The sequence below is a fragment of the Alligator mississippiensis genome, chromosome 4 (genome assembly GCF_030867095.1).
Source record: "Alligator mississippiensis isolate rAllMis1 chromosome 4, rAllMis1, whole genome shotgun sequence".
Lineage (NCBI taxonomy): Eukaryota > Metazoa > Chordata > Crocodylia > Alligatoridae > Alligator > Alligator mississippiensis.
This window is the reverse complement of record NC_081827.1, coordinates 59,130,416-59,156,202: the sequence shown is the minus strand read 5'-3', so window position 1 is coordinate 59,156,202 and position 25,787 is coordinate 59,130,416. Positions and strand designations below refer to the sequence as shown.

At 40.8% G+C, this 25,787-nt stretch overlaps 1 protein-coding gene across 2 annotated transcripts; it reads left to right on the top strand.

Annotated features, from left to right (window-relative positions):
* Window positions 1-595: 595 nt before the first annotated feature.
* Window positions 596-25,242, top strand: TWF1 (twinfilin actin binding protein 1). 2 transcript variants are annotated; one of them, XM_006272239.4, is made up of 9 exons: window positions 596-716; window positions 6,194-6,271; window positions 8,746-8,924; window positions 12,205-12,300; window positions 14,572-14,676; window positions 19,650-19,775; window positions 20,008-20,158; window positions 21,023-21,144; window positions 21,911-25,242. In XM_006272239.4, exons 1-9 carry the CDS (start codon window positions 692-694, stop codon window positions 22,079-22,081), a joined length of 1,053 nt encoding a protein of 350 aa, XP_006272301.1. In that variant the 5' UTR covers window positions 596-691; the 3' UTR covers window positions 22,082-25,242. The 2 variants fall into 2 exon arrangements, with proteins under 2 accessions (XP_006272301.1, XP_059582012.1); XM_059726029.1 differs by lacking the exon at window positions 596-716 and adding an exon at window positions 4,140-4,158.
* The last annotated feature ends 545 nt before the right edge of the window (window positions 25,243-25,787 follow it).

Below are 25,787 nucleotides of genomic sequence, written 5' to 3'. Positions count from 1 at the left end.
ATCATGAGTTGGCAACAGGGCAAGTGGCTGCCAGGCTGGTATAGGTGTGGTGTGTGTCAGAGAAGTGGGTCTTTAGAAGCAGGGCCCTTGCAGCAGCAGCAGGATGTGGCCACTGCGGCCCCCTGCCTTACCTGTGGCAGGTTAGGGTGTTGTACTTCGGGTTGCATTAGGGCTGACTGTAGTATTGTTAATAGGTTAGACCAGTGTTTCTCCACCTGTGGGTTGCGATCCAAAAGTGGGTCGCAAGAATACATGAAAAAGTTGCAAACAAACTTTAAAAATCGAACAAACATAGAGCTCCGGCTTGAGGGTCTCCATGTCCGCCCCCCCCAGGGCTGGGGCCAGCGGGTCGGGAGTGTGGGGCACTGACGGGGCGGCCCGTGTGTGGCTGGGGCTCGGCCCAGCTCTGGCCCGCCTCGCCTCGCCTCGCCTCGCCCCGGGGGCAGTGGGCGGCGGCCCACGCCACGGCTGAGATCAGGGGCCGAGCCCGGGCAGCCGCAGCCGCCGCCGCCGCCCGCGCCCCGCCCCCCGGCGGCCCGGCGCGACGCCACGCCCCCTCCCCCTGCCGGCGGGCCCGGTGCTGAGTGGCGCCGCCGCGTCACGTGCGGCCGCGCCCGGCACCTCCCGAAGCCGCCCGCGGCCAAGGCGGAGCCGCCGGCAGTCCCGGGGGAGCTGGCGCCGCGGCTGCACCATGTCCCACCAGACCGGCATCCAAGGTAGCGGCGGGGGCAGTGGGCCGGGCCGGGCCGGGGGCGGCCTCTCCCCGGTGGTGGCGGCTGGATGGTCCCCGCCCCCCCGCGGCTCTGACACGTCCGTGCGGGGGCGGCCGAGGGCGGCGGCGCGCGACTCTCGGGCCGCCCCAGCAGTAAGCGGCGCGGGGCGGCTCCCCGTCCTCACACACTGCTGCTGGACACACACACACACACACACACACACACACACACACACACACACACACACACACACACACACACACACACACACACACACAGACACTATCTGTCTCTCGCTGCATCTCCTGGATACTCATTTTTTCTCACACTCACAGACACACACTCACACACAGACGCACACTCTCTCTCTCACACACACACACACACCTTCTGCTGGTTGCCTGCGGGTCGCTGTGCGAGTGCAGCTCACCTGTGTTCAGTTTCACGGCAGCTGCTCAGCAGGCTCTGGGCAAGATGCCCAGAACTGGGTCAGTTTTGCCCTGCTGATCCTGGACAACAGGATGACAGAGCAGTGAGGCAAGGGCTGTCACATGGCAGGGAGGGAGCTGGGATGGGTTTCAGACAGCAGGCCTAGAGAGAGAGGTAACCTGGTGCCGAAACCCATAAATCTGCTGTTGCAAGAGATGAGAAAGAAGCAGAGTAACGGAGAAATCGTCCTTCCCCAGCCCCGTGATTTGGGGTCAGTGAGGCGCAAGTGAAAAAGCAAACCTAGAGCTGTAGTGTGGAAACCCACGCCTCCATAAAAAACCAGCATAGTTATACAACAGCCCAGCAAACAGACAGCCAAGCCCCTTGTTGCCCTGCAAAGCCCAAAATCTGTGGGCATGACAAAGGTGATAATGGTTTCTGCAGCTTTGTTGTGGCAGACATCTGTTAGCTTTATAGCAGGAGAGTACAGGCGTCCAGAAGTGCCCATGCTCTCCAGCCATCCCAGGCAGGTGCTCTAGGGGCCTGATCTCCATGCCCCCAGAATCCCCATGCAGGATTGGGCCTCTCTAAGCCCCAGGAGTACCTGCCTAGGTTCCCCCTTACAGAGACCCCCAGGGAAAAGCTGAGGTTTTCTGCTAGCAGAGATGTGCCCTGGGCAGTCTCTAGGACATGCCTGTACAAGTGGGGAACCTAGGCTTTCCCCACTTGCAGAGATGCACCCTGGAGAGTTCAAGGGCCATTTGGGGGACCACATTGCCCATTGTCCCATAGGATTGGGCCCCTGCCCAATACAGAACAAGAGGCGACATGGCAGGATACATTCCAGGGATAGCTAATCTGCTTCATTTGAAGATGTCAGCAATGAAAATGGTGAGGGGGCTGGGGCATGTGACTTCTGAGGAGAGGTTGAGGGAAGTGGGTTTATTTATTTCAGAGAAGAGAAGACTAAGAAGGGATTTAATATAAGCTTTCAACTACCTGATGGGGGTTCAAAAGAGGATGGAGCTAGACTGTTCTCAGTGGTGGCAGATGATGGAACAAGGAGCAACAATCTCAAATTGCAACAAGGGAAGTTGAGGTTAGAGATTAGGAAGAACTTTCTCACTAGGAGGGTAGTAAAACACTGGAGCAGGTTATCCAGAAAGGTGGTGGAAGCTCCATCCTTGGAGGTTTTCAACACCCAGCTAGACGGGCTTTGGCTGGGATGATCTACTTGGGGATGGTCCTGCTTTGAGCAGGGGGTTGGACTACATGACCTCCTGAGGTCCCTTCCAACCCTAACTTTCTATGATTCTGTTTCTTTATACCTATAGAGAAGAAGTAGGGCTGGAAGGGGACCTCAAAAGCTCATCTAGTCCAACCCCAAGGCAGGATCATCCCAGTGTAAACCATTCCAGAGAAGCTTACCTAACCTGCTCTTTAAAACCTTTAAGGATGGAGATTTCATAACCTAGTCGGTCTTTTTTTTTCTTTTTTCTTTTTTTTTTTTTAATTCTTAACTACCATTGTAGTGAGAAGTTCTTCCTAATGTCCAAACTAAATTTCCGTTGTTGCAATTTAATAGCATTACTTCTTGTCCTGTCCCTGGCAGCCACAGGGAATAGTGTATCACAATCCTCTTTATAACCACCCTCCAGCTACTTGGAGACTGTTATCAAATCCTCCTTGTCTTTTTTCCAAACTAAGTAATTCCAGTTCTTCTAACCTTTTTTTGTAAGTCATGTTTCCTAGACCTGTAATTATCAAAAAGGCCAATCAAAAAGGTTGGCCCCCACTGGATTAGCCAGTTATTCCCCAGTCTGTCTTTGTGCATGTGATCATTCTGTCCTGAATGCTGGACAACTTCTTTTTCCTTACTGAATTTCATTTGATTATTTTTGGACCACTTGTCCAGTTTATTCACGTCACTCTCAATGACCATCCTACCCTCCAAACATCTTTTCTGTTTCTCAATATTGCCGAAGGTTCCAACATCATGAGTCAGACTTTACAATTATGAGATTAGTTCTGCCAATTTTCTTATACCCCTGCCTCACTTCTATTGCCTGTTGCTCCTAGGGGTTCTTCACAGGAAGTTGCAGTGGGATATCTTTCTGGGATGTAGGAGACAGGTGTCTAGGTATCCTTTCTCCCCATGTTTCATTCCCATTCAGAGCAGCTGGGCTCTTTCTTTTTCTCCCTCCCTTCCTGTGAAATAGTAATGGCTTTTGAGGAAAAATGGGAGCAGCGTTCTGCTGGTATGCTGCTTAAGCCCTCAGTGGCTGCTTACTGCAGGAGGGCACGGAATGGGGGTAGTCATGGTTTCTCTCCTCTGCAGGGCTGAAATTCAGAAGAGGTGTCATTTTTTGTGCCATCCTCAGGCTGGTCCGGGTTGTGGCTCCAGTCCCATCCCAGCCCTGCCAAACTAGTGTAGCTCATGGGGGGCAGGGGTCACAAGAGTTAGCAACACTATTTTCTATAAGCAGAGTAGAACAAATAATGGGAGGATTTGTGCTTCAAATGTATTGGATACCTAACCAGAAGCTAAAATGAAAGATTGGACATCTTATCATGTTAACAAATATCTTATGATTTTGGTGGGGTTTAGGTTGTAGCCGTGTTGGTCTAAGGATATAGGCAGACAAGGTTCCTTGGGTGAATTTGATATCTTTTATTAGACCAACCCAAATGGTTGGAGAATAGTTATTAAGCAAGCTTTCGGGTTCAAAAACCCTTCGTCAGGCTAAGGACGCTGCAGCAGTTGCTGTGTGCTCTTCCTGGATGGAATGAAAAGTAAACAAGCCAGGGGCTGGGCTGGGGAGTCAGTTGCCAGGCAGATTGTAATGTATCAAAAGTCCAATGTCTGTGTTTAGTCCCTGATCTCTAGTATCCAGCAGGTTGATGAAATGGAGCTCATAGGCTCGTCTCTGGGATGTGTTGTGTAAATTTCCCTTGAGGATCAGGACTGAGAGATTGGAGAGAGAGTGGCCCTCCTGTGAGAAATGTGCCCCCACTGGTAATTGGGTGTTTCTGTCTTTGGATTTCTGGTGTGCGTTCATTCTGGTGCGCAGTTGTTGTCTGGTCTCTCCTACATATCTTCCATCAGGGCATTTGGTGCATTGGATGAGGTATACTACATTCCTGGAGGTGCAGCTGTAAGATCCTGGGATGCTGATGGCTCTGTTGTGGGGTGTAGTAATAGTGGAGGTGGTGGAGATGTGGGGGCAGGTTTTGCATTTCTTGTCATGGCACGGTCTGGATCCTTTTGGTGTGTTCTGGGGCTGAGGAAGTTTGCTTCTTGTGATGAGGTTGGCGAGGTTCGGTGCTTGTCTGAAGGCTAGGATGGGTGGCTCTGGGAAGATTTTGGTATTACTTGTTTCCATTGCATGGAATGCTGTAGATATTTTCTTTAGGCAAAATTTTCTAAATTACTTCATGCAGGTCACACATCTGTAGCATGTTGGAAATTATAAACTTTTGAAGACTTTCCTTACTTTATGAAGTACTATAAAGGGGCCTAGGTTTTCTGGAAAAGCATGAGCAGTAGCTTATTTACATATTGGGTTGGCATTATTTTTGCAGTGACCACTGTCTAATTAATGGTAGCCCAGAGAAATTCTGAAATAAACCCCCTTGTTAGCCTGAAAATATAGTGGGGTGGGGCATATCCTTGGAAAAAAAACAAAGAATTTGTTTGAATATGTGATTATGGGTTAAACTAGTAGAATCTGCCAATGCACCTGCTTCAGCAGGTAACTCTATCAGCCCTTTGTTTGTTTCCTGGTTTGATGGTGGACTTTTATGTTGCTGGCACTGTGCTGTGTACTGTGGGATTATTCACAAAGAGCAACTTGTACAGCTCTGGAGTAAATCCTGTATAACTCCCTGTCTATGCTACAGTTAAATTGACTAACCCTCAACAAAATTCAAAAGAGCCATCGAGGCTAAGATAATCCTTTTAGGATTCAAACACAGTTCTTCAGTATGCCTGTAAAAGTTAGTTTGCCATCTTTTCCTTGTAGTCCAGATGCAAATTGGTTTACCTTTTTAAGTACAGTAACATATTCAACTGCTTTCTTGAAGTATTTAATAGGAATGGTGTGGACAGGAATATAAAAAAACAATAGCATTGGAAATGGAGGTAAAGTCCCATCTCTGAGGTTTATCTGAAATGTAACTGAGACTACTTAAGCACCAGTATTTTAATCATCTTGGTTCTGATGAATCAATAAGAATCCAATTAATGTGCTTTTCTGGTGTTGCAGACTGGATTGCAGTAATTTTATGGGACTGAGAACCTTACTGCCATCTGTGCCTCTTAAAAACTCCCTCTTAAGTCTGTGTTGGTGAGGTTTTCTTTCTTCCCCCGTATTTTAGATTGTGAAAACCTTCCTAAATTAAAGGAGATGGCCAACCTCCGGGTAAAGCAGATGGCTCAGTGTACAAAGATGCAGCAAATATTTGGGATGGGCCAAATCAGTAATTGATACATTAATTGATTATAAAAAGTAATTTAAAAAAGCATATTGGAACCAGGAACAAATTACAAGTGCTACAAAGGAAATGAGAGGTTAAAGTACAAAATTAATTATAAACCCATTCTTTTGCAGCAAGTCAGGGATTGAAAATGCCTGGATAGATGTAAAAGAAGGGAGGGAGCTTTACTCATGATGTTCAGGGTCAGTGCTCTTGTGAAACATTAGCAACGTGGCAACCAGATACTGCTAATTTCTACCTGCATGCTGTTTGCGTCTGTCTTTTACATCCATTTTGTATCTGACTAGTGGGCAATTTATAAATTGAAGACGTATACCTGGGCCTGCAAACATCCTGAAGTTACTGCTTTCAGATGTATATGAGAATTCATCTCTGCTGTATTAGCTGTGAAACCTACAAATGATTATGTACATGTGAACATTAAGTATATAACAGCTGATTAAGTTACATGGGGGGTGATTGTGTAGATATTCAGACACATGAATTAATATATTTTTTGTTTTTTAAATACAGTAAATCTTCATTTATTTACTGTTTTTTTTTTTCCTTTTTAGCTAGTGGAGATGTTAAAGAAACCTTTGCCAGAGCAAGAAATGGACAATACAGGCTTTTAAAAATAGTTATTGAAAATGGTTAGTTATTTTAATATATGTTTCTGTTTTGTCTGATACTTTCTCAAGTTTATTAGCTGTGTTATAGTAACTTCCATGTATAAGTTAAAAAATTAACAATTCTGATCTTTGATTTTTGTTACATGTGTACATATACTCAAGGTAAAAATTCAATGTTGTGATATTTAGAATAGTTTCCAATGTGTTCATCTGTTTCTGCAAGTTAGACTTTTTCTTTTGAGTACTATTTCATCCCAAATTAAGTATTAAATAGGAGAGGAAGGGGAAAGAGTGGCAGAAATATTTGTGTAGCTTCTTTTGACTGCTTTCCACTTAACCTATTTTTTAATGGTGGAGCCAGTTCCTGTAGGTGAATTTTAAAATTTACCTCTTTGGCAATGATGCTGCAACTATTGTCCTGCATGAAGCCACTGCTCTAGCTTTTCTGGAGAAGGCAAAAGTAGGAGTGGTGGCAGGGGATTATAGCATGGTTTTTCTAGGCCAGGTTTGCAAACACTGATGTACCAGATGCCTGTTGAATTTCAGCTGAATCAGCATGATAAAACAATTTGCCCTTCTTTATATAATTTTTATGTTCCATCCCATCCTGTGTAATTTTTTAATAAAGTAGAAAGCAGGCTTCAAGTAAACTTTTCAAATGTAGCTACTCATTTTGAATGATAGTATAGATACTCAGCTTGAGACATCTTAGGCTTGATGCTCAGAAATGTTCAGCACCCTCAATTCCTATTCAAGGCAATGGGAGCCCTAATGCTCAATATCTCTGAAAAGTAGCAGTAGTAACTAGCTTTGAAAATTTGGCTAAATCCTACTCCAGTAGCGTTGGAGCATTAGAAGCCAGATCCTGGAGTGTAACATGATTTGCATTCAAGATAGGATGCTCAAATGCATTGCCAAAACAGTATTATTATTTAAACTATGTAGCTAGGTTTTTTTTTAAACTTGATATTTATTGTGAAGTTGGTGAATATTTTGAAATACTGTGATACTACTTTCTTTTTGAAGTTGAGACAGCATTTGTACTTGGGGGATGGAAGGAAGCCTATTGCCACATCTGTCAGTAATTAAAAGTCTTATCTAAAATACTTCATGAGAGAAGCAAGCAAATTATGGATAATAAAAAAAAAAAAAAGATAGTCATACAGAAACAAAGATTATAAAGTTATAATAGAAAAAAGGTTTAGCATTTTAAGTGGTCAAATTCATTAAGGCACAAATAGTGCAGGCATAGTCTTTCTGTTTCTCCCAATTTTATAGCTGTGTTGCTGAGTTTTGTAAGGTACATAAAATGACAAAGGCATATGCTTAGCTAAAAACCCAGACTGTCCCACTGACATGTCATTGTTTCCAAGAACAAGATTTAACTTAATAATAAATTGTTAATATAGATGCTTTTCATGTATCATGTACAAATTAATTGGTTTTCTTTATATGATTTTTTTGTGAAATGCTTTCTCTCAGACCGTTAAAAGTATCAGATTATTGTTGCACTAATGGAAATAAGAAAAAATAAATAATTGCATCCTGATTTTTTTTTTAAAGGCACTTATCTATTCAAAACAGCTTTCATTTTTTTAACTGGAATGATATTTTGTATGTACATGGATCTTTTGAATCGATCTTCTCATGTAAAGTTTTTTTTCTTTCATTATAATTCTCTGTTTCACTTGCACAAATTGGATACGGAAGGACATCACCTAATGCTAATTTGGGCATGGTACAAACTCCCATTTGAAGTGAGGGAAACGAAAAGCTGAATCTTTTGAGTTGCTGAACTCATCTGGCATTCTTCTGGTTTTGAATCTTACCAGTAAAATTTGGATTTCTTATCTTAATTTATAAGGTTAATGTTTAAGGATGTGGGCCAATTTTTATTTAAGTTAATGAAAGGACTTCCACAGATTACAACCTGGGTTTGAACTGGGGCCACATTTAGCTTCAGAAGATCTGTTCTTTTGGTTGTCAGTAGAAAATAAATAATTATACCAAAAATAAATTTGATACCTGTCACTAAGGGTAAAATTTGCTCCTTTATTAACAGAGAAGTCTGACATCTATGGACGATTACATTTCAGTTGGATTTAATTTACTATGTAACTTTTAATGATATATATAAAAAAATGAATGCTCTATACATTCTCTTTATAGTGCTACTAATAAAATTCTTTATGTGATGTTAGAACATAATTCCAAAAACAAAACAAAAAAAGAAACTTGCTGTCCCAAGGAGTTTGTTGTCCAGTTGTGGCCTAAATATGAGATGATAGAAGGACATATACATACATGTTAGCATTTGGGTTGCAGTAGGATTCATCAGCAAGAAGTTATGCATGTTTTACCTAGTCCTACATAGTCATTGATTTTTCCATTCTCACGCATATAATCTTGAATGATCAGGCCATGAATGTCTTTATACTATAAAGACTTAATGTTTGAAGTTACTTGTATTGACTTGCAGTTTTGGTTATTTATAGAGCAGCTTGTTGTGGGATCTGCTAGGCAGTCTACTGAATCATGGGAAAAGGAGTACGATTCCTTTGTTCTTCCTCTTCTTGAAGACAAGCAACCATGTTATATATTATACAGATTAGATTCTCAGAATGCTCAAGGATATGAATGGATCTTCATTGCATGGTCACCAGATCACTCTCATGTAAGTAATACTCACTAGTTTTGTTTGTTTAAAAAAGACTGTCCAAAGGTCATTAACCTATAGCCAATAGTTATAGGCTATTTGATATAAATCTCAGATAAGCAGGAAGAGAGAAGGTTTGGAGGCAGTCTGCATACCCCTGAAAGGAAATAGAGCAGCACCTTGACCTTGTTTGGTGCTAATCTAGGAGTGGGCTCAGTGGGTTTCAGAGTCTAGCCATTTTCAGGCAGATGGCATAACAAAAAGGTCACTGCTCTACAAATTATTTGGATGAATAGGTGGTATTGTTAGTCTGTCTCGCAAATGAACTGTTAAGGAAAAGGATAAAGGAAAATCTAATTCTTGAGAAACTTTTAGAAGGGAAAAGTTACAAATTACTTAATGCTAAAAATATTTTACATTTAAAAGTTTGTCAAATATTAGATTACTTAGATTAATATTAGTTATGCCTTGAATCTACTTAAGCTTCATCCTAGTCAGAAAGGAAAATTGTATTGACAGGGTCAATTTATAGAGCTGTTCAAATTTGTGAGGCAAGTAGCTATACTTAAGTCTTTTATAGGGTCCGGTAATTTAAATCAAGGTAATTTGCATAGTTTGTTTTTCTTAAATACGATTAATCAAGTTGAATTCAGGTTATTTTCTTTCTTTTTTTTTTCTGTGCCTCTAGTAGTCTGTCGGAACCATTTGTTGAACCAAAACAACAGTAATGGAGTGCTTATAGCAGGTCCATCTTTTTTTGGGCTGGGGGTAAGGGGAAGAGGATTACCTTTTGCTTCTTTCAAAATTGAGTTCAGAAACATAAGTGTCGCAGGGCACCTTGGTGCTCTGCTCCTGGAGAGGAGAAACTGCCAGGGAGAGAGCCCTGGCAGTGCCTAATGAGCACAGCTGCAAGTTGCCGGGGCAACTAATCAGGAGCAGCTGGCCAGAAGGGGGCAGGGCCTGGCCTTCGTAAAGCCCAGGGCTGAAGCCAGGCTAGCAGTTCTCTGCCAGCAGCCTGGGAAGCAGGAGCTCTGGGAGTGAGGATGTGGAAAGGAGCCTAGCAGCAAGTACCATGGTCATATGGAGCAATGTTGTTATGGCCATAGGGCTTCGGGTTTGAGTTATAGCCAGACGGCTTGAGCTTGCATTTGTGTTACAGCCTAGGGGCTTGTGAGTTTGTTTGACTTTGTTATTACACCTGGAGGCTTGGGTGAGGCTGTAGGGGTTGGAGGAGGCCTCAACTATAGGGACCCCAGAGAGTGTAGGGTGCCCTAGCGCCAAGAGGGCGCATTATTTGCATAGCGCCAGGGAAGGCGCAGCTCGCACGCCAGGGCGTGAGCAACTGGCAGCGAGGAGCGCGGCCAGTGGGTTGCAGGTGCAACCGGTAGGTTGCAGACGGGGGACATAGACCCTGGATCGCATGCGGGGTACATAGACCACAGCCTCAGAGCGAGGGGCAATTTCATTGAGAAGCCCAGGGTGGGCACGGCGAACCCCAAAGAGGGGGAGCGCCACATTGTATTCTTGAGAAGCCCTGTGGGGGCACGGCGAGCCCCAAAGAGGGAGAGTGCCACACCGTGTTATTGAGAAGCCCTGTGGGGGCACGGCGAGCCCCAAAGAGGGGGAGCGCCATACTGAGGAGCCCTAGAGAGGGGCCATTACTGAGGAGCCCGAGACGGGCATAGCGAGCCTGGCCGCAGGCTAGTGCGGCAACACCCCTCAGACCGAGGCAGGGCACTGCGGTTGCCCCTGAGAAGACAGGGAGTAGCAGCGTGGTGAGCCGGGGTCAGAGAGGGTACCCGTGCGGTTGGCCAGAAGGGCCGGGGCCCGGTAGGGAGTCCCTGAGCGGGACCGCACCATCAGGAGAGTCCCAGTGAGAGGCTGGGTGCGAGAGAGAGAGCCCAGAGTGGGCTACACTTTAGAGGAGGCCCGGGAAGCGGGCGTACAGACCTAACAATGTCTATTACATCTGCGAGGCTACGCACAGCCCATAAGGCTGGGGTGCTTGAGTAGCACCCATCGTACGGGGCGACCCACGAGGGGTCCAGGAGCTTACGTACCCGAGGAAACACAAGGCAGCCTCCCTATTACATATTCCAGCAAGACGTGGCGGGCCGTGACAATAAGAATCTGCAACAGTTTTTTGAGCTGCTATTGTATTTTTTGTAGTTCTTGCTAACAAGTTCTTGCTTCCCTCAAACCTTGAAAATGACGTTCATAATAATTGCAATTTAATCTTAAAATTTCTCCGATATTATGTTGTATAATTTGTCTCCTCAACCCTTTGAGATTGGAATAGCATATCTTATTATAGATTCATAGATGTTAGGGTCAGAAGGGACCTCAATAGATCATCGAGTCCGACCCCCTGCATAGGCAGGAAAGAGTGCTGGGTCTAGATGACCCCAGCTAGATGGTTATCTAACGTCCTCTTGAAGACGCCCAGGGTAGGGGAGAGCACCACCTCCCTTGGGAGCTCGTTCCAGACCTTGGCCACTCGAACTGTGAAGAAGTTCCTCCTAATGTACAATCTAAATCTGCTCTCTGCTAGCTTGTGGCCATTATTTCTTGTAACCCCCGGGGGCGCCTTGGTGAATAAATACTCACCAATTCCCTTCTGTGCCCCCGTGATGAACTTATAGGCAGCCACAAGGTCACCTCTCAACCTTCTCTTGCGGAGGCTGAAAAGGTCCAGTTTCTCTAGTCTCTCCTCGTGGGGCTTGGTCTGCAGGCCCTTAACCATACGAGTGGCCCTTCTCTGGACCCTCTCCAGGTTTTCCGCATCCCTCTTGAATTGCGGCGCCCAGAATTGCACGCAGTACTCCAACTGCGGTCTGACCAGCGCCCGATAGAGGGGAAGTATCACCTCCTTGGACCTATTCGTCATGCATCTGCTGATGCACGATAAAGTGCCATTGGCTTTTCTGATGGCTTCGTCACACTGCCGACTCATGTTCATCTTAGAGTCCGCTAGGACTCCAAGATCCCTTTCCACTTCCGTGCCACCCAGCAGGTCATTCCCTAGGCTGTAGGTGTGCTGGACATTTTTCCTCCCGAGGTGCAGCACTTTGCATTTCTCCTTGTTGAATTATGTATACTCAAACTCATTCTGTGGAGTTTATTTTATTAGGACTAAGTTTAAAATCTAACTTCTATTCTGCCTGTAACAGAATTACCTCTGTGATTTTTTTTCTTTTTCTTCTTAAAGAATTATTTCCGGTTTCAGTATAGTCTTAGCGTATGAGCACCTTAGCTTCCATATCCATAAAATTCAAGAGACTCTCTTGACACATAACAGGTTCGTCCAAAAATGTTGTATGCAGCGACACGGGCAACACTGAAAAAAGAATTTGGAGGTGGACATATTAAAGATGAACTTTTTGGAACAATAAAGGTATATTTTTTTAAATAAATTTATTTAAGAAATAATTGAATTGTCCTCTGAGCAATTGTAAATATTTTTAATGAGAAATATTGTAAATACATTGTAAATATTTATAGGATTAGTTTTAAATGTGCAGCATAGCATTTTAGTTTTAAATGTGTTTCTATTTCAGTAATTATTTTAAATTCCTTTTTCAGACAGTTTGTTTTGAGTCAAAGGTATTCTTGCATCTAGTTACTATAAAGGTAAACAATCAGTTCCCTCTAGGAACAGTAGCAGGATCTTTTATCTTTTAAAATCTTACTACATGTGTGCAAAGCAGGAAATAATTGTTGCATTTAAAGTAAGCCTTTTACTTGCAAAAGCTGTTTTTGATGGTATGCTTTGTATCAAATCATTGCTGTTATGCAGGTAAACATGATAGGAATTTAAAAAGATTATTTTTGTCTTTAGCTGAGGATTTTTTTTCTCTGAAAAATATTATTACATAAAATGGTTGTCAAATTCCATGGTTATTTTCACTTTTTGCAGAGACAGAAATTGTAGTGGTAAGTAATTGCATCATTAGAAATACAGGTTGTTGAGTGTGTGGATACATTTGGAACCTTTTCAAAAGGGGACTATTTCAAAATGGTAGCTGCAGTTGCATTATAATTCCAATGTGTGAACAAAGATAGACTAATTCAGATGTAGGAAACCTCTTCCAATTTCATATCTGCTTCATCCATGTTTAAAATTGGAGCAGTGTTGCTACATTCGAATCATCTAAGTCTGTTCACATGCTAGAATAAGATTGCAATTGCTGGTACTATTTCGAAATAGTCCTCTTTTGAAAGGGCCCCAAATGTGTGCGTCTCCACACCTGAGCATGTACTGTAAGAATCCTACACTAATTTGCACACCAGGTAAAAAGTAGCGGTTCTCATAAGTCTACTGAGCTTCTAGGGTGTGTTGAAGAGCCAAATCACAAATGACTTACTTGGTTGGCACCTTGGGCTGAGATTTTCAAAGCTGAGTCAAAAGGCCAACTTCCATTAAAATGAATGGGATTTAGAGGGCTCCAAATCTTTTATGACAACTTTTGTAACATGTCTATCTACCCCTTTTTGCAAATCTCAGCCATAGTTTGGAAGCTCAGCCAAAGAACATAAGAACTTCTGAACATAAGAGCATAAAAAGTGCCATGCTTGGTCAGCCCCATGGTCCATCTAGCTCAGTATCCTGTCCCGAACAGTGGCAGAGGTGGATGCTATAGAGGGAGAGTTTTGAACTGGTTATTTAGACCCATTTCATTGTCACTTCCTGCAACTTCATTGGTGTCAAAGGTCACATCACATCACTTCCTGATGTGATACCACTTCCTGTGAGGTCTTTGAATATGGCTCGCTGGCCCACTGGGTGATAAAAAGTTTGTGATCCGGCCCTACATTCAAAAAGGTTGGACACCCCTGGTTTAGGGTAATGAGTCTAAGCGTCTGTGCATGCTCTACATCTTGGTCCTATGACTACTTTTCCTCTGCAAGCATGCCACAGTGCCATGCCCTTCAGAACTTTCTTTTTGTGCTGTGTTCGCAGATGTAGGAGCTCTTAGTGCAATTGGAGTGCTTTTCCTGGACAGCTGATATCTTTAGCAAGAGGAGGAGGAAAGGCGTGTAACCACAGGAACGTGTGTAAATAAAGAGCGTTGCCTGTCTTTGTTAGGAGGCAATGTTTTGACTGCTTATAATTCTTCAGTTGTAATTGAGGGAAAATAAAAAGTTCTCATTCTGGCATCATACAAAATTTTTCCATGAAAATTAATACAATATTGTGTTATAGTTTATAGCTCTATACCATAAATATATTTATGCAGTATTACTATCTGCTAAGTTCCTTATTATGTTTAGTCTCTAACTTATACTTGTGTAAAAATCCCAACTTTTTTTCAGTACATGTCTATGTGGCTCCCACTGTTGGTGTGCTTGTATCTGTTTCCTGAGCTGCAGTGTCCAGTGAGTAACTCCTGCACTCTTCATGTCAATGCCCTTGCCCTTTACACCCTTGGATGCAAAGGGGCATGGAACTACACAACAGTGGACCTTTCTGTTCAAAGTTCTGATATTGCACTTGTGAGGTGCCGGCACACCCACAGTGGAACCCATATAGACAAAACAGACCACCATCGCAGGCACTGAAAGGTAAGTCATTTGTTTCTCTTTCTTATTTCTGAGTTATGAAGCATCTTCAAAGAAAACTGTTAGTAAAGAATCACTGCTTCAAAGACTAATTCTTTGCTTTCAGGATGATGTTTCACTGAATGGCTACAGAAAGTATTTGCTATCACAATCATCCCCTGCACCTCTGACTGCAGCAGAAGAGGAACTTCAGCGGATTAAGATTAATGAGGTATTTTAACACAGTGGATGGAAGGTGGGAGGATAATAAGTATAGAATTCTTGTACAGGGACATCGTTAGGCAAGCTAAGTTTCAGGTCGGTTGTTTTTTGCCCTTGGGGCTGTGAAATAGTATGAATCTCATGAAATGCTGGAGTGGCCAACTAGGGGCCATGCTTTAACTCGGGCAGCAGTGACCACGAGATGATTGAGTTCAGGATCTGAGGAAAGGAAGGGTAGAGAGCAGCAGAATAAGGATCCTGGACTTCAGAAAATCAGACTTTGACTTACTCAGGGAACTCATGGGCAGGATCCCCTGGGAAGCCAGACTGAAGGGGAGAGGAGTCCAGGAGATCTGGCTGTACTTTGAGGAATCCTTACTGAGAGTGCAGGAACAAACCATCCCCATGTGCAGGACAGCTAGCAAGTCTGGCAGAAGACCAGCTTGGCTTAGCAGGGAACTCTTCAGTAAACTAAATCTCAAAAAGGCAGCTTATAAGAAGTGGAACCTTGAAGACATAACTAGGGAAGAATATAAGAGCATTGCTTGGGCATGGAGGGATGAAGTCAGGAAGGCCAAAGCTCAATTGGAGTTGCAGCTAGCAAGGGATGTGAAGGGTAACAAGAAGGGTTTCTACAAGGATCAGGGGAAATGTGGGTCTGAATGGGGGAGGCAGCCTTGTGATGGAGGATGCAGAAACGGCTGAACTGCTCAGTGCCTTTGCCTCCATCTTCACAGGCAAGGTCAGCTCCAAGACTACTGCATTGGGCAGCACAGTTTAGAGAGGAGGTGAGCAGCCCTTATTGTTGAAAGAACAGGTTAGGGACTACTTAGAAAAGTTGGGCATGTACAAGTCCTTGGGGCCAGATGGGATGCACCCAAGGGTGCTGAGGGAGTTGGCTAATGTAGTTGGTAGAGCCATTGGCCATAGTCTTTAAAAACTCATGGCAATCAAGAGAGATCCCGGATGATTGGAAAAGGGCAAACATAGTGTCCGTATTTAAGAAATGGAAAAAGGAGGATCCAGGGAATTAGATTAGTTAGTCTCACCTCAGTCCCTGGAATAATCATGGAGCAGATCCTCAAGGAATCCATTTGTAAGCACTCGGAGGAGAAAAGGGCGATTAGGAACAGTCAGCATGGATTCACCGAGGGCAAGTCATGCCTGACCAACCTGATTGCCCTCTATGATGAGGTGACTGGTTCTGTGGATGCAGGGAGACCAGTGGATGTTGTATACCTTGATTTTAGCAAGGCTTTCGATATGGTCTCCTACAGCATTCTTGCAGGCAGGCTAAGGAAGTATGGATTGGTTGAATAGACTTTAAGGTGGACAGAAAACTGGCTGGAGCATTGGGCTCAGAGAGTAGTAATCAATGGCTCGAAGTCTAGTTGGCAGTCATTATCAAGTCGAGTGCCTCAGGGATCAGTCTTGGGGCCAGTTCTGTTCAATATCTTCATCAGTGACTTGGAAGATGGCATAGAGTGCACCCTCATCAAGTTTGCAGATGACACCAAGCTAGGGGCAGTTGTAGATACACTGGAGGGTAGGGCCAGGATTCAAAGTGTCCTACATGCATTGGAGGAGCAGGCTAAAAGAAATCTCATGAGGTTCAACAAGGACAAGTGCAAAGTCCTGCACTTAGGACGGAACAGTCCCATGCACCAATATAGACTGGGGGCTGTCTGGCTGAGCAGCAGCTCTCCCGAAAAGGACCTGGGGGTTACAGTGGGCAACAAGCTGAATGTGAGCCAGCAGTATGCCCTAGTTGCCAAGAAGGCTAATGGCATATTGGGCTGGATTGGTAGGTGTGTTGCCACTAGGTCAAGAGAAGTGATTCTTTCCCTCTATTCCGCACTGGTGAGACCACATCTAGAGCACTGTGTTCAGTTTTGGGTCCCCCACTACAATGTGGACATGGAGAGAGGACAGATTGGAGAGAGTCCAGCAGAGGGCAACAAAAATAGTGAAGAGGCTGGGGAACATGACTTATGAGGCAAGACTGGAGGAACTGGGTTTATTTAGTCTAGAGAAGAGGAGACTGAGAGCAGTGTTCAACTACCTGAAGTGGGGTTCAAAGGAGGATGGAGCTAGGCCATTCTTAGTGGTGGCAGATGACAGAACAAGGAACAGTGGTCTCAAGTTGCAGAGAGGGAAGTTGAGGTTAGACATTAGGAAGAATTTTCTCACTAGGAGGGTAGTAAAACACTGGAACAGGTTACCCAGAGAGGTGGTGGAAGCTCCATCCTTGGGGGGTTTCAAAACCCAGCTAGACAAGCTTTGGCTGGGATGATCTACTTGGGGATGGTCTTGCTTTGAGCAGGGGGTTGGACTACATGACCTCCTGAGGTCCCTTCCAACCCTAACTTTCTATGATTCTATGGATGGCAGGTTCTGACTATGGAATTCATTCACAAGACTGTTTTGAATCTGGGAGTATAAGTTAATAGAATCTCAAAGGCAATAAAATTGGTACTTTCATTCCAAAATAACCCTTTTGCCTTTTATGGACCTCTAGTATGTTTTGCCATAGTTTCTATAGAGTAGGAATTTTTATGTTAAGAATTCTATAATTATCTTCAAGGCAGTGAATGAAATGTCTTACTTCTACAACTGAGCAAGGATTTTTTTCTTAACTTGCTTATCTTTTATTTATTTAAAAGCATGCCATTAAAACAGATTTGGTTATAACTGCAGAACTTTGCCTGTGTAGGTTGTATTTTACATCAGCTAATATAAGCTTGATAGACAGTTTGTTTTTATTTTTGTTTTATTTATTTTTTTTGCAATCAGATTCCAGTGGACCATATCGTGGTATGCACCTACCTGTGTTCTGTATAATGTCTTCATTGTCCAGCATCATATGTACTAGACCTTCATGTGTTTTATCTGTTTTATTCTCTTTCAACAAATTAGTTCCTGTGATATTTTCATTCATTTATTAGACTGTAAAAATCAATATTTGTGATTTTACGTTTTGTGACTTTTGTGTCATCACACCGCATTCTGAGTTTTATTTGAAAAAGGTATTTTTAAATACCTAATTGGAACTTCTATAGTGCTGATAACCATTCATTCGTGGTATGTGTATTACTACCTTTATTCAGTACATGCATATTTTATTGCCTTTTATACACTTAACTAAACAAAATAAAGTCGTATATGTTACTGTGCGTATCTTAATATATGCCAGTAACTATACGACTTAAAAATGTATACATTACAGATTGTTCTCACTTTGGCAGTTATAAAGTGTGTTAAGTTTGGTTTTTTTGGTTTTGCTCTATATAGCTTCCTCGATAGTGGAAGTTATAGTTAAGTGTTGCTAATATAGTGAAATGCTATATTTCCTCCTATTTTCACTTAAAAGCTGACAAAAAAAAATCTTCTTTTGGGTTGAAATTTTCCATATTTGGTCTCAGCTAATTGTGGCTTTTTTGAGATTGAGAGAAGATTAATTAATTTATAAATAGGGAATAATTGTCAGTTCATACAAAGTTATGGAAATTGGTTTGTTTTCAGCTATGGCTCAATTGTGTGAATTTGAAAATGACAAAAATAAGATTGAATGCATAATTGCAGCAAAATACTTCCAGTCTTGTAGAAGACTTATCTGCCTGTGGCACCATATGGTTCTGCATGGGACCACCACAGTACCAAGTGCTGTAAGATGTTTGAGAATATGCACCACTGGTTTTGGCATGGTTTTCCCTTAGCTTGTGCAGTTATGAAAAATTCAGTTTCCCCCTTTATGTTCCTTTACCGCCCCCTCCCCAAAAGAAAACCTGAAGCAGCTGATAAATGGGCTGATTTTGTTTTGTAACTCTCTCATATAGAAAATAAAACAGAAAAAGCTACCTTAATGAAGTTAAAGTTGTAGATTTAAACTTGATTCAGGTAGTGAGAGAATGAAGATATTCAGATCAATGCTGACTCTTCTGCATTGCATGAATGGTATCTTGTACTTATTTGAGCTTTTTCATGTATATCACTAAGAACACAGGACTGGAAGGTACCTCCTGGGTCACTGAGTCCAGATTGCTGTTTTTGTAGATTCAGACATCCCATAATCCTATTTATAAATTTATCAAGGTCCATATTAAAACTGTTCCTATAGGAAAATTGTTCCTTAGTATGTGCAATGAGAGTCAGTATTGCTTCAAACTTCCATTTCCTGTTTTTTGTGTTAATATTGCATTAACCTCAGATTTTAATGTAATGGTAACATCTTGTGCTTGTTTATATACAAGTCCAGACTTTTTAATGTTATACTTCAGTGTGGTGATGAATCAGCAGAATGTAAATGTGCCACAGAAAAATGCATTTGTGGCTTTAGAACAGAGATTTTTGCATATATAGAGGCTGCCAAGTGGTTAATAAATTATGATCAGTTAAATTTGAAGAATAAAATACAGAGGACAGTGTGTTTCATGAAAAACTGCATGTGTACAATAAGATTAGAAGCGTTTCTTCTCTGAAAAGTGACTCTAAAAGTGATATACAGTAGTTGGTTTCCATATTCATTGTTTTGCAATGAACTTTGGATCAAATCTTAAGTTTATAAGCAACAGAACATTTGCCAACCTCTGGCCTTGTTTACACTACATGAAATGTAAAAATCAAACTGTTTCCTTCTGTTCTATCAGTATTGAGATTCTGAAATTGGACGTAGTTAACAGCTGCATTGACACTTCATTCAGTTTTATTTCCGATAACTTTTATGGATTGCTCAGTGCTAATTAGTTTAAAATTGGGGTTTTTAAGCTAGTACACAGATGGGATTCTATAAACACAAAGAAGAACAGATTTATTGAGTAAAGTGATACCATTTTAGAGTTGCTTTTTTTTTTATTACTATAACTGCATTTTCATGGTACTTCTGTCATTTTCTGGATGCGTTTGTAATATTACACACTGAATTTAGAGGCTGCATGCATATTCAGAAAAAAATAGTTTAAATCTGAATCCATATATTCATTCTAGGTACAAACAGATGTTGGTATAGATTCCAAACATCAGACTCTGCAAGGGGTAGCATTCCCAATAGCTAAAGAAGCTCTCCAGGCTTTGGAAAAACTGAAGAATAAGCAGATCAACTATGTGCAACTGGCAAGTACAAAATACTTCATTTAACTATTTTAGAAAATAATTATACAGTTATTTTTAACTCATTACTCAGTAATTGTTGAACAGATTTTGTATTATTTGAAGAATATATTCATATCTGAAAGTATTTTCCAAATGTGTTGTTCTGAGTAGGATTCTAAATAATCTTTTCCATATCACATTCTGCAGTTTGCCCTCTGTATATTTACCCTAATTTATGTTTGTTTATTAACAGCAAATTGATATAAAAAATGAAACCATTGTTTTGGCCAGCACGCTTCATACTGAGCTTAATGATTTGCCAAACAGAATTCCAAAGGATTCTGCGCGCTATCATTTTTTCCTCTATAAGCATTCCCATGATGGAGACTATTTGGAATCCATAGGTATGACAATTTTCATATGTGACACATTATATGATTGTTTTAGATATTTTAGTAATATGCAATGGAAAGGGACCTATAAAAGAGATTTGTTCAATTTCAGTAGCCAAATCATTCCAAGGAGACTAATTTTCAGTGTCTTTTAGGTGTCAAACTCTGAGACCTCTTTGAACATGATACATTTTTGGAGAGTATTATATACTTTTTCTTGCATACCAATTACTTTCCCCCAAAAAATCAGCCCTCCAAAACTGGATTGTATACCTTAAACAGGGAAGCTGATTGTATGCACTGTAATGAAGGAATGGAAGCATGGAGGTCCTGTAAAATAGGTGCTGTGCTTCTCCCCTTGGCAGCCTCAGGAGCTGGAATTCATCCTTCAGGGTTGGAGCTACAGTATTTACCCTTTCACAGCCACTGCAGAATTGGTAGTAGCTTTTGGCTGAGAAGCCAACAGCTGCTGCCAATTTGCCAGCCACTGTGAGAGGGTGGATACTTCAGCTGTTGCCTGAACAGTGCTAGTCAAGATTCTCTGCAGTCAGAATTCAGCCATGACTCTAGAAAAAATGTTTTTCATTCTGTCTTCCCAAAACAAGGTGTGTGTCTTACTGGTGGGGCTGTGGAAAGTGAGAAAATATGGTACTTGCTGTCCAGATGAGGTGCTCTGTAATGTGTCCTCAGTTGGGCACTGAAACCTTGAAAATATTAACCAACAGCTTTCCATCACGTGAAACATTAAACTGAAGATTTGCAGAAAGTGTTATATTTTTCCCACTCAACCTTCATCTTAAATTTTTGCTTTGTGCATATGTCTGTTTTTAAGTAATGATTTTAAGATAGTGGTTCTTACCAGTTTCTGTTCTGCAGTTTTTATCTACTCTATGCCTGGGTATATGTGCAGTATACGAGAACGGATGCTCTACTCAAGTTGCAAGAACCCACTTTTAGAAATCGTAGAAAGTCAGTTGTGGATGCAGATTATCAGGAAGGTAAGTACATTAGCATTCTCCCCTATGTGCAGTAGGGGAATAATATTAATTTTCTTTATTTTGAGCTCACAAGTCCATGGGTAGTTTGATTGAAATAGTTGTTCAGAATTGTAAAGCTGACTGCCAATCCATGTTATCACATTGGTAGAATATTATACAATTATACTGAATTAAAAGGGACACGAGCACACATCTGATGTAAAAGTTGTGCGAGCCAGCTCTTTCCTGCAGTCAGTCGAAGCTAAACTGGTGAAATATTACCTCTGTGTGAAACACCTGCAAAATTTAACTGTTTAGATTCTAGTTACAACAGTACAGAGCAGATGCACAAAACCATTGCCATATATCAAGCTGATATGTCATAAGGCTGTGCCTCCTTTTGAATTGATGCAGTTGCTTCATCTGTCCATAATCCTAAAACAGACTAAAATATTGTTGTTTCTAAATGGAATGTTTATGAATAAAGGTTTTTGGTGATAATTAGTATGTTATGATAAAGCTTGGGTCTGAAGAAGTTTATTTCACCATGGGGTAGTTTATTTTTAGTATTTGTGTTACTTTGTCTGAAAATAAACACAGACCTGTATGCCATTCCATGACTAACAGATTCAAAAACAAATGGAGTTCCCCAGATCTGTTGAGAGCATTAGGATAAATAAATTAGCTTTTCCCCTGAACTTTCTTGCTCATATTTGTTTGAATATAGTTTTAGCACTTCAAGCACAAATTCCATAACAGTTGTTAAATCTCTCATTTTTCTTGGCAGATTGAAATTGATAATGGTGATGAGTTAACTCCTGAGTTCCTTTATGAAGAGGTTCACCCAAAACAACATGGCCACAAACAAAGCTTTCCTAAACCAAAAGGGCCTGCAGGAAAAAGGGGGATCCGAAGACTAATTAGGGGTCCAGCAGAAACTGAAACACCTACTGACTGAAGTTTGTTCTCATGGAGGTAATAAGGCATTACTGTAGGAGCTCAAAAATTCCACTTCACTAATGAATTGAAATTTTCACATTGATCTACACTAGTAAATACAGCTTTTTTTCTCCCAAAGCACCACTTATCTCACTTTAGAATTTATACTGTTCATACGCTGTGGAACAGTTGTTCATTATCAGTTCAAAACTATTATTTTAAATTTGAGCTCATTGTTTAATAGCTATATACTTTATTATCTCTCTCTCTCTCTCTCAATCTCTATCCTGAATATTGTTTCCACTTATACTGCGATGAGTTTCATACTGTTGAATTAAAGGTAACTGTGGGTATGGATTTCCAAATCTTTACTTTTACAAGTAGCTCACTGAAACAAGTGAAGACTATATGAGAAGGTTTGCAGGACTACACTGACTATCATCATCCCAAATAATTATTTATTTTTTCCTTTAACTATCAGAAAACAAAAAAAATGTATTTACTGTCTGCCTGTTTTTGAGGATTTTTAGATGAGGAGATTGAATGAGAATCTATTCTATTTTGGAATAAGAATCTATTGTATTTTGATGCTGATGTTCGGGAATAGCCAGATTATTTTTTTTCACAGAAATGATTGGCTGCTCCCAATTAATTTCTAATATTGTGCAATTACATAATCTTAGAGAAGTTTGAAAGAGAGCGCACTAAAATTCTTCTTACTTTTATACCACTAGTAAAGCTTGTGTGTTAAGTACTGTTTGATCATGTAAAACATCACAAATTTGCACGTCTGTACGTTTTAGTGGATTATGAAGCTGCTATAAAAGCACAAAATGTTTTCAACCATGCTGTTAAACTAGATTACTTGTACAGTCTGACTCAAAAGTTTAAGCTTAGTAAACACTGAAATAGTATTACCTCATGATACTGAATCAGTTCTTTGAGTGCAAATTGATCAGTTGATTGCAAACTGTTTCCCACTGCTTATGCAGTTCCTACTGCAGTGATGATAAAAATGTTCTGAAGGTAATTTTGAAACATCCAACTTGATCTGTTTAAGAAAAAAAAACACAAAAAAACTGTTGGCAGAACCTGATTAGTCTTCCAGTCTTTTTTTTTTCTCTAAATGAACTGTTAAAGGAGAGTCTAAAGTTCGTTTGTACAGATGTAATCTATTTAACAGTAAAACTAAGTATAAACATTTTATAAAAGGAAGGGAAACAGTGGTGTTAGACATGAGTTAATAAGTAAGCTTCAGTGATTTAAAATATGCTTCAGTGGGACAAGTAATCTAGGGGATAAGGTATATCCCCAACCAATGGGAACACTTTTTTTTGTGTTTTGAGCTTTTTTTGAAGAGCTAAGTGGATTTCAGGTCTTTTATCATTTCATAGTGTAGCATAACCAACATCTTTACTATACATATATGTCTATACACATATGTATAACATAGGTGGGTTATGCACATAAGATAGCTATGTCACACATTCTTACACAGTGGGGAAAGTATTTTAATTTAATTTTCTAGGGTGGACACATTTATATAATTACTTCCTAGTATATTTACTTTAGCTGCAACTGTTATTTTCATTGGAATCAGTGACTAGTTACTGAACCTGTTGGGACATCACTGGACAATTCAAAGATTGCAATAGAGTATTTTAACATCTATTTTATTAAAATAGAAATGTTTTACTTCAGTTGTCTTTTTTTACACCTTTATATATTTGTTTCAGTGCTGCCATGTACTTCTCTGACCATCAGTTAATTTCCCTTCCTTCCTTTCAGTGAGTTTTTGTGTGACTCTTTAGGCTTTTCCAAAGTAAATTTTAGATCAGGAAGTTTTGTTTTTTTTTTCTTTTGGAATTTATTTTTTGTTCCTTACACTCATCTATCAGATGTCTCGCTCTTTAAATAAATCACAGGGTACGTTTAATGTTAAATATCATAGAAAACAACTGTGATCTCCTGAACTACACTTTTTGTAGATGTGATCCACTTCTTAGTATACCTAGAGGAGCAAAAACTAAGCCCCCTTTCCAGTTTTGTGTCAAGAAATTTAGAACTGGTTAAACTGATATTCTTTCTCTCCTGCACCAGAAAAAACCCATGCAGGCTTCTCTTCCACCTCCTTGTCACAAGCTCTATATCTATAAAGAATGTTTTACACTTTCTGGAGGATGGGTTGGAAATATTTGGACCCTTTTCTAAATCATCAAGCAGCTGATGTTGGGGGAGGGAGATGTATCAGATCTCTTTCCCAGTTGCTTAATGAGTTGTTTTGAAGCCCAACCAAAAACAAACATCAACCTGTTGCTTTTTTAAATTTTCTTTAAAATACTGACTGACAGTCACCATGTTCTGTAGAGGTCCCTCTGAGCTTGCAGCGTGGAGTGTGACTGATTACTTTCCCACCATACCCTACCCCTAAAAGATGAGACCACAGCCTTTATTAAAGATTCCCCTGGAACAGAAAACAGCCAAAACATGGAGTTAATTGAATAGAACCTTACAGTACACATACCAAATGATTCATTCCAGCTACATTAATTTGACCTATCATGGACCATTTCTAGAGGAAAAGAGGGAGAAGTATCTTATTCAACTTCTATCATGGTTGTATCTGAATAAGTACCCACCTTGTAATACTATACAGGCACATAATTCCTAGTGAATACTTAGCAAAACACAAAATAAGAGCATTAATAGAAGCTAGGATTGAGGTTCCTTGAAATGTTATTTGGTTTAAACACTCCATTCTTAAGTGCTGTTTGAATTAATAAAGCATACGGGAAAAGATGAAGCTGCTAACAATGCATGTCAGAAATTTAACACGCAAGTCAAAAACTCTACCTTACTTATATTTATTTCAACAATTCAGATGACAAGTACAGAGAGAATTATTTTTGAATCGCCCACTTATGAAAGGTAACAATGAGGAAAAGAAGGTCTTTTAAAATAATAGTTTGACTCCTGTTGGAGAGAGAACTAATCAAGCTATTAATTCCACTACCATTTAGATAGTTAATTCACTTACAAGTGATGACAGACTATAGAAACCTCTGCCTCTGATCTATATGTACTAAATGTAAAACACCTTCAAATTCTTCAGATAAAACTGTACTTTAATTTCTGTTTTGCAATTTCACTTTATAAATAAAGACTGAAGTTTATAATTCATTGCTGTCTGGGATTTTTCCACCATATCTTTTGAACAAAAATCTACATAAATTGTCACATATAAGGACACAATTGTCACCATATGTTTACAAGCACCACAGTGTGTGTGTGTGTTACCAAAGGAGAAAAGTGGTGGGTTAGAAATAAAATAGACTGGTTGCTGCTAAAAATGAGAATCGGCCTGCTAGGCAGTTAAGAGGTAGCTGCCTATATAAAGCAATAGAGGCCTTTGTAATGGGAGACGTGCCTTTCACAGGTTAAGATATTTTATTTCAATGGAAACTTTCCAAAGGGGGTTACTGTGTCTTTCTGTAACTTTTTGAAAAAGTTTTTGTGACAACTGAATTGTGACAACCTTTGCAACATGTACTTGCCATCTACTCTAATGTGGGTCATTCAGTTGCACTGTAAAAATACCCTTTTACACAATACATTGTAATACTATAAAGCAGGAAGAGCAGATTAGATGCACCTTTAAAAGGATCTTGTGGCACCCTGGTTGAGAATCACTTCCTTCGTCTTAGAACCTTGCAGTCCTTGAACAA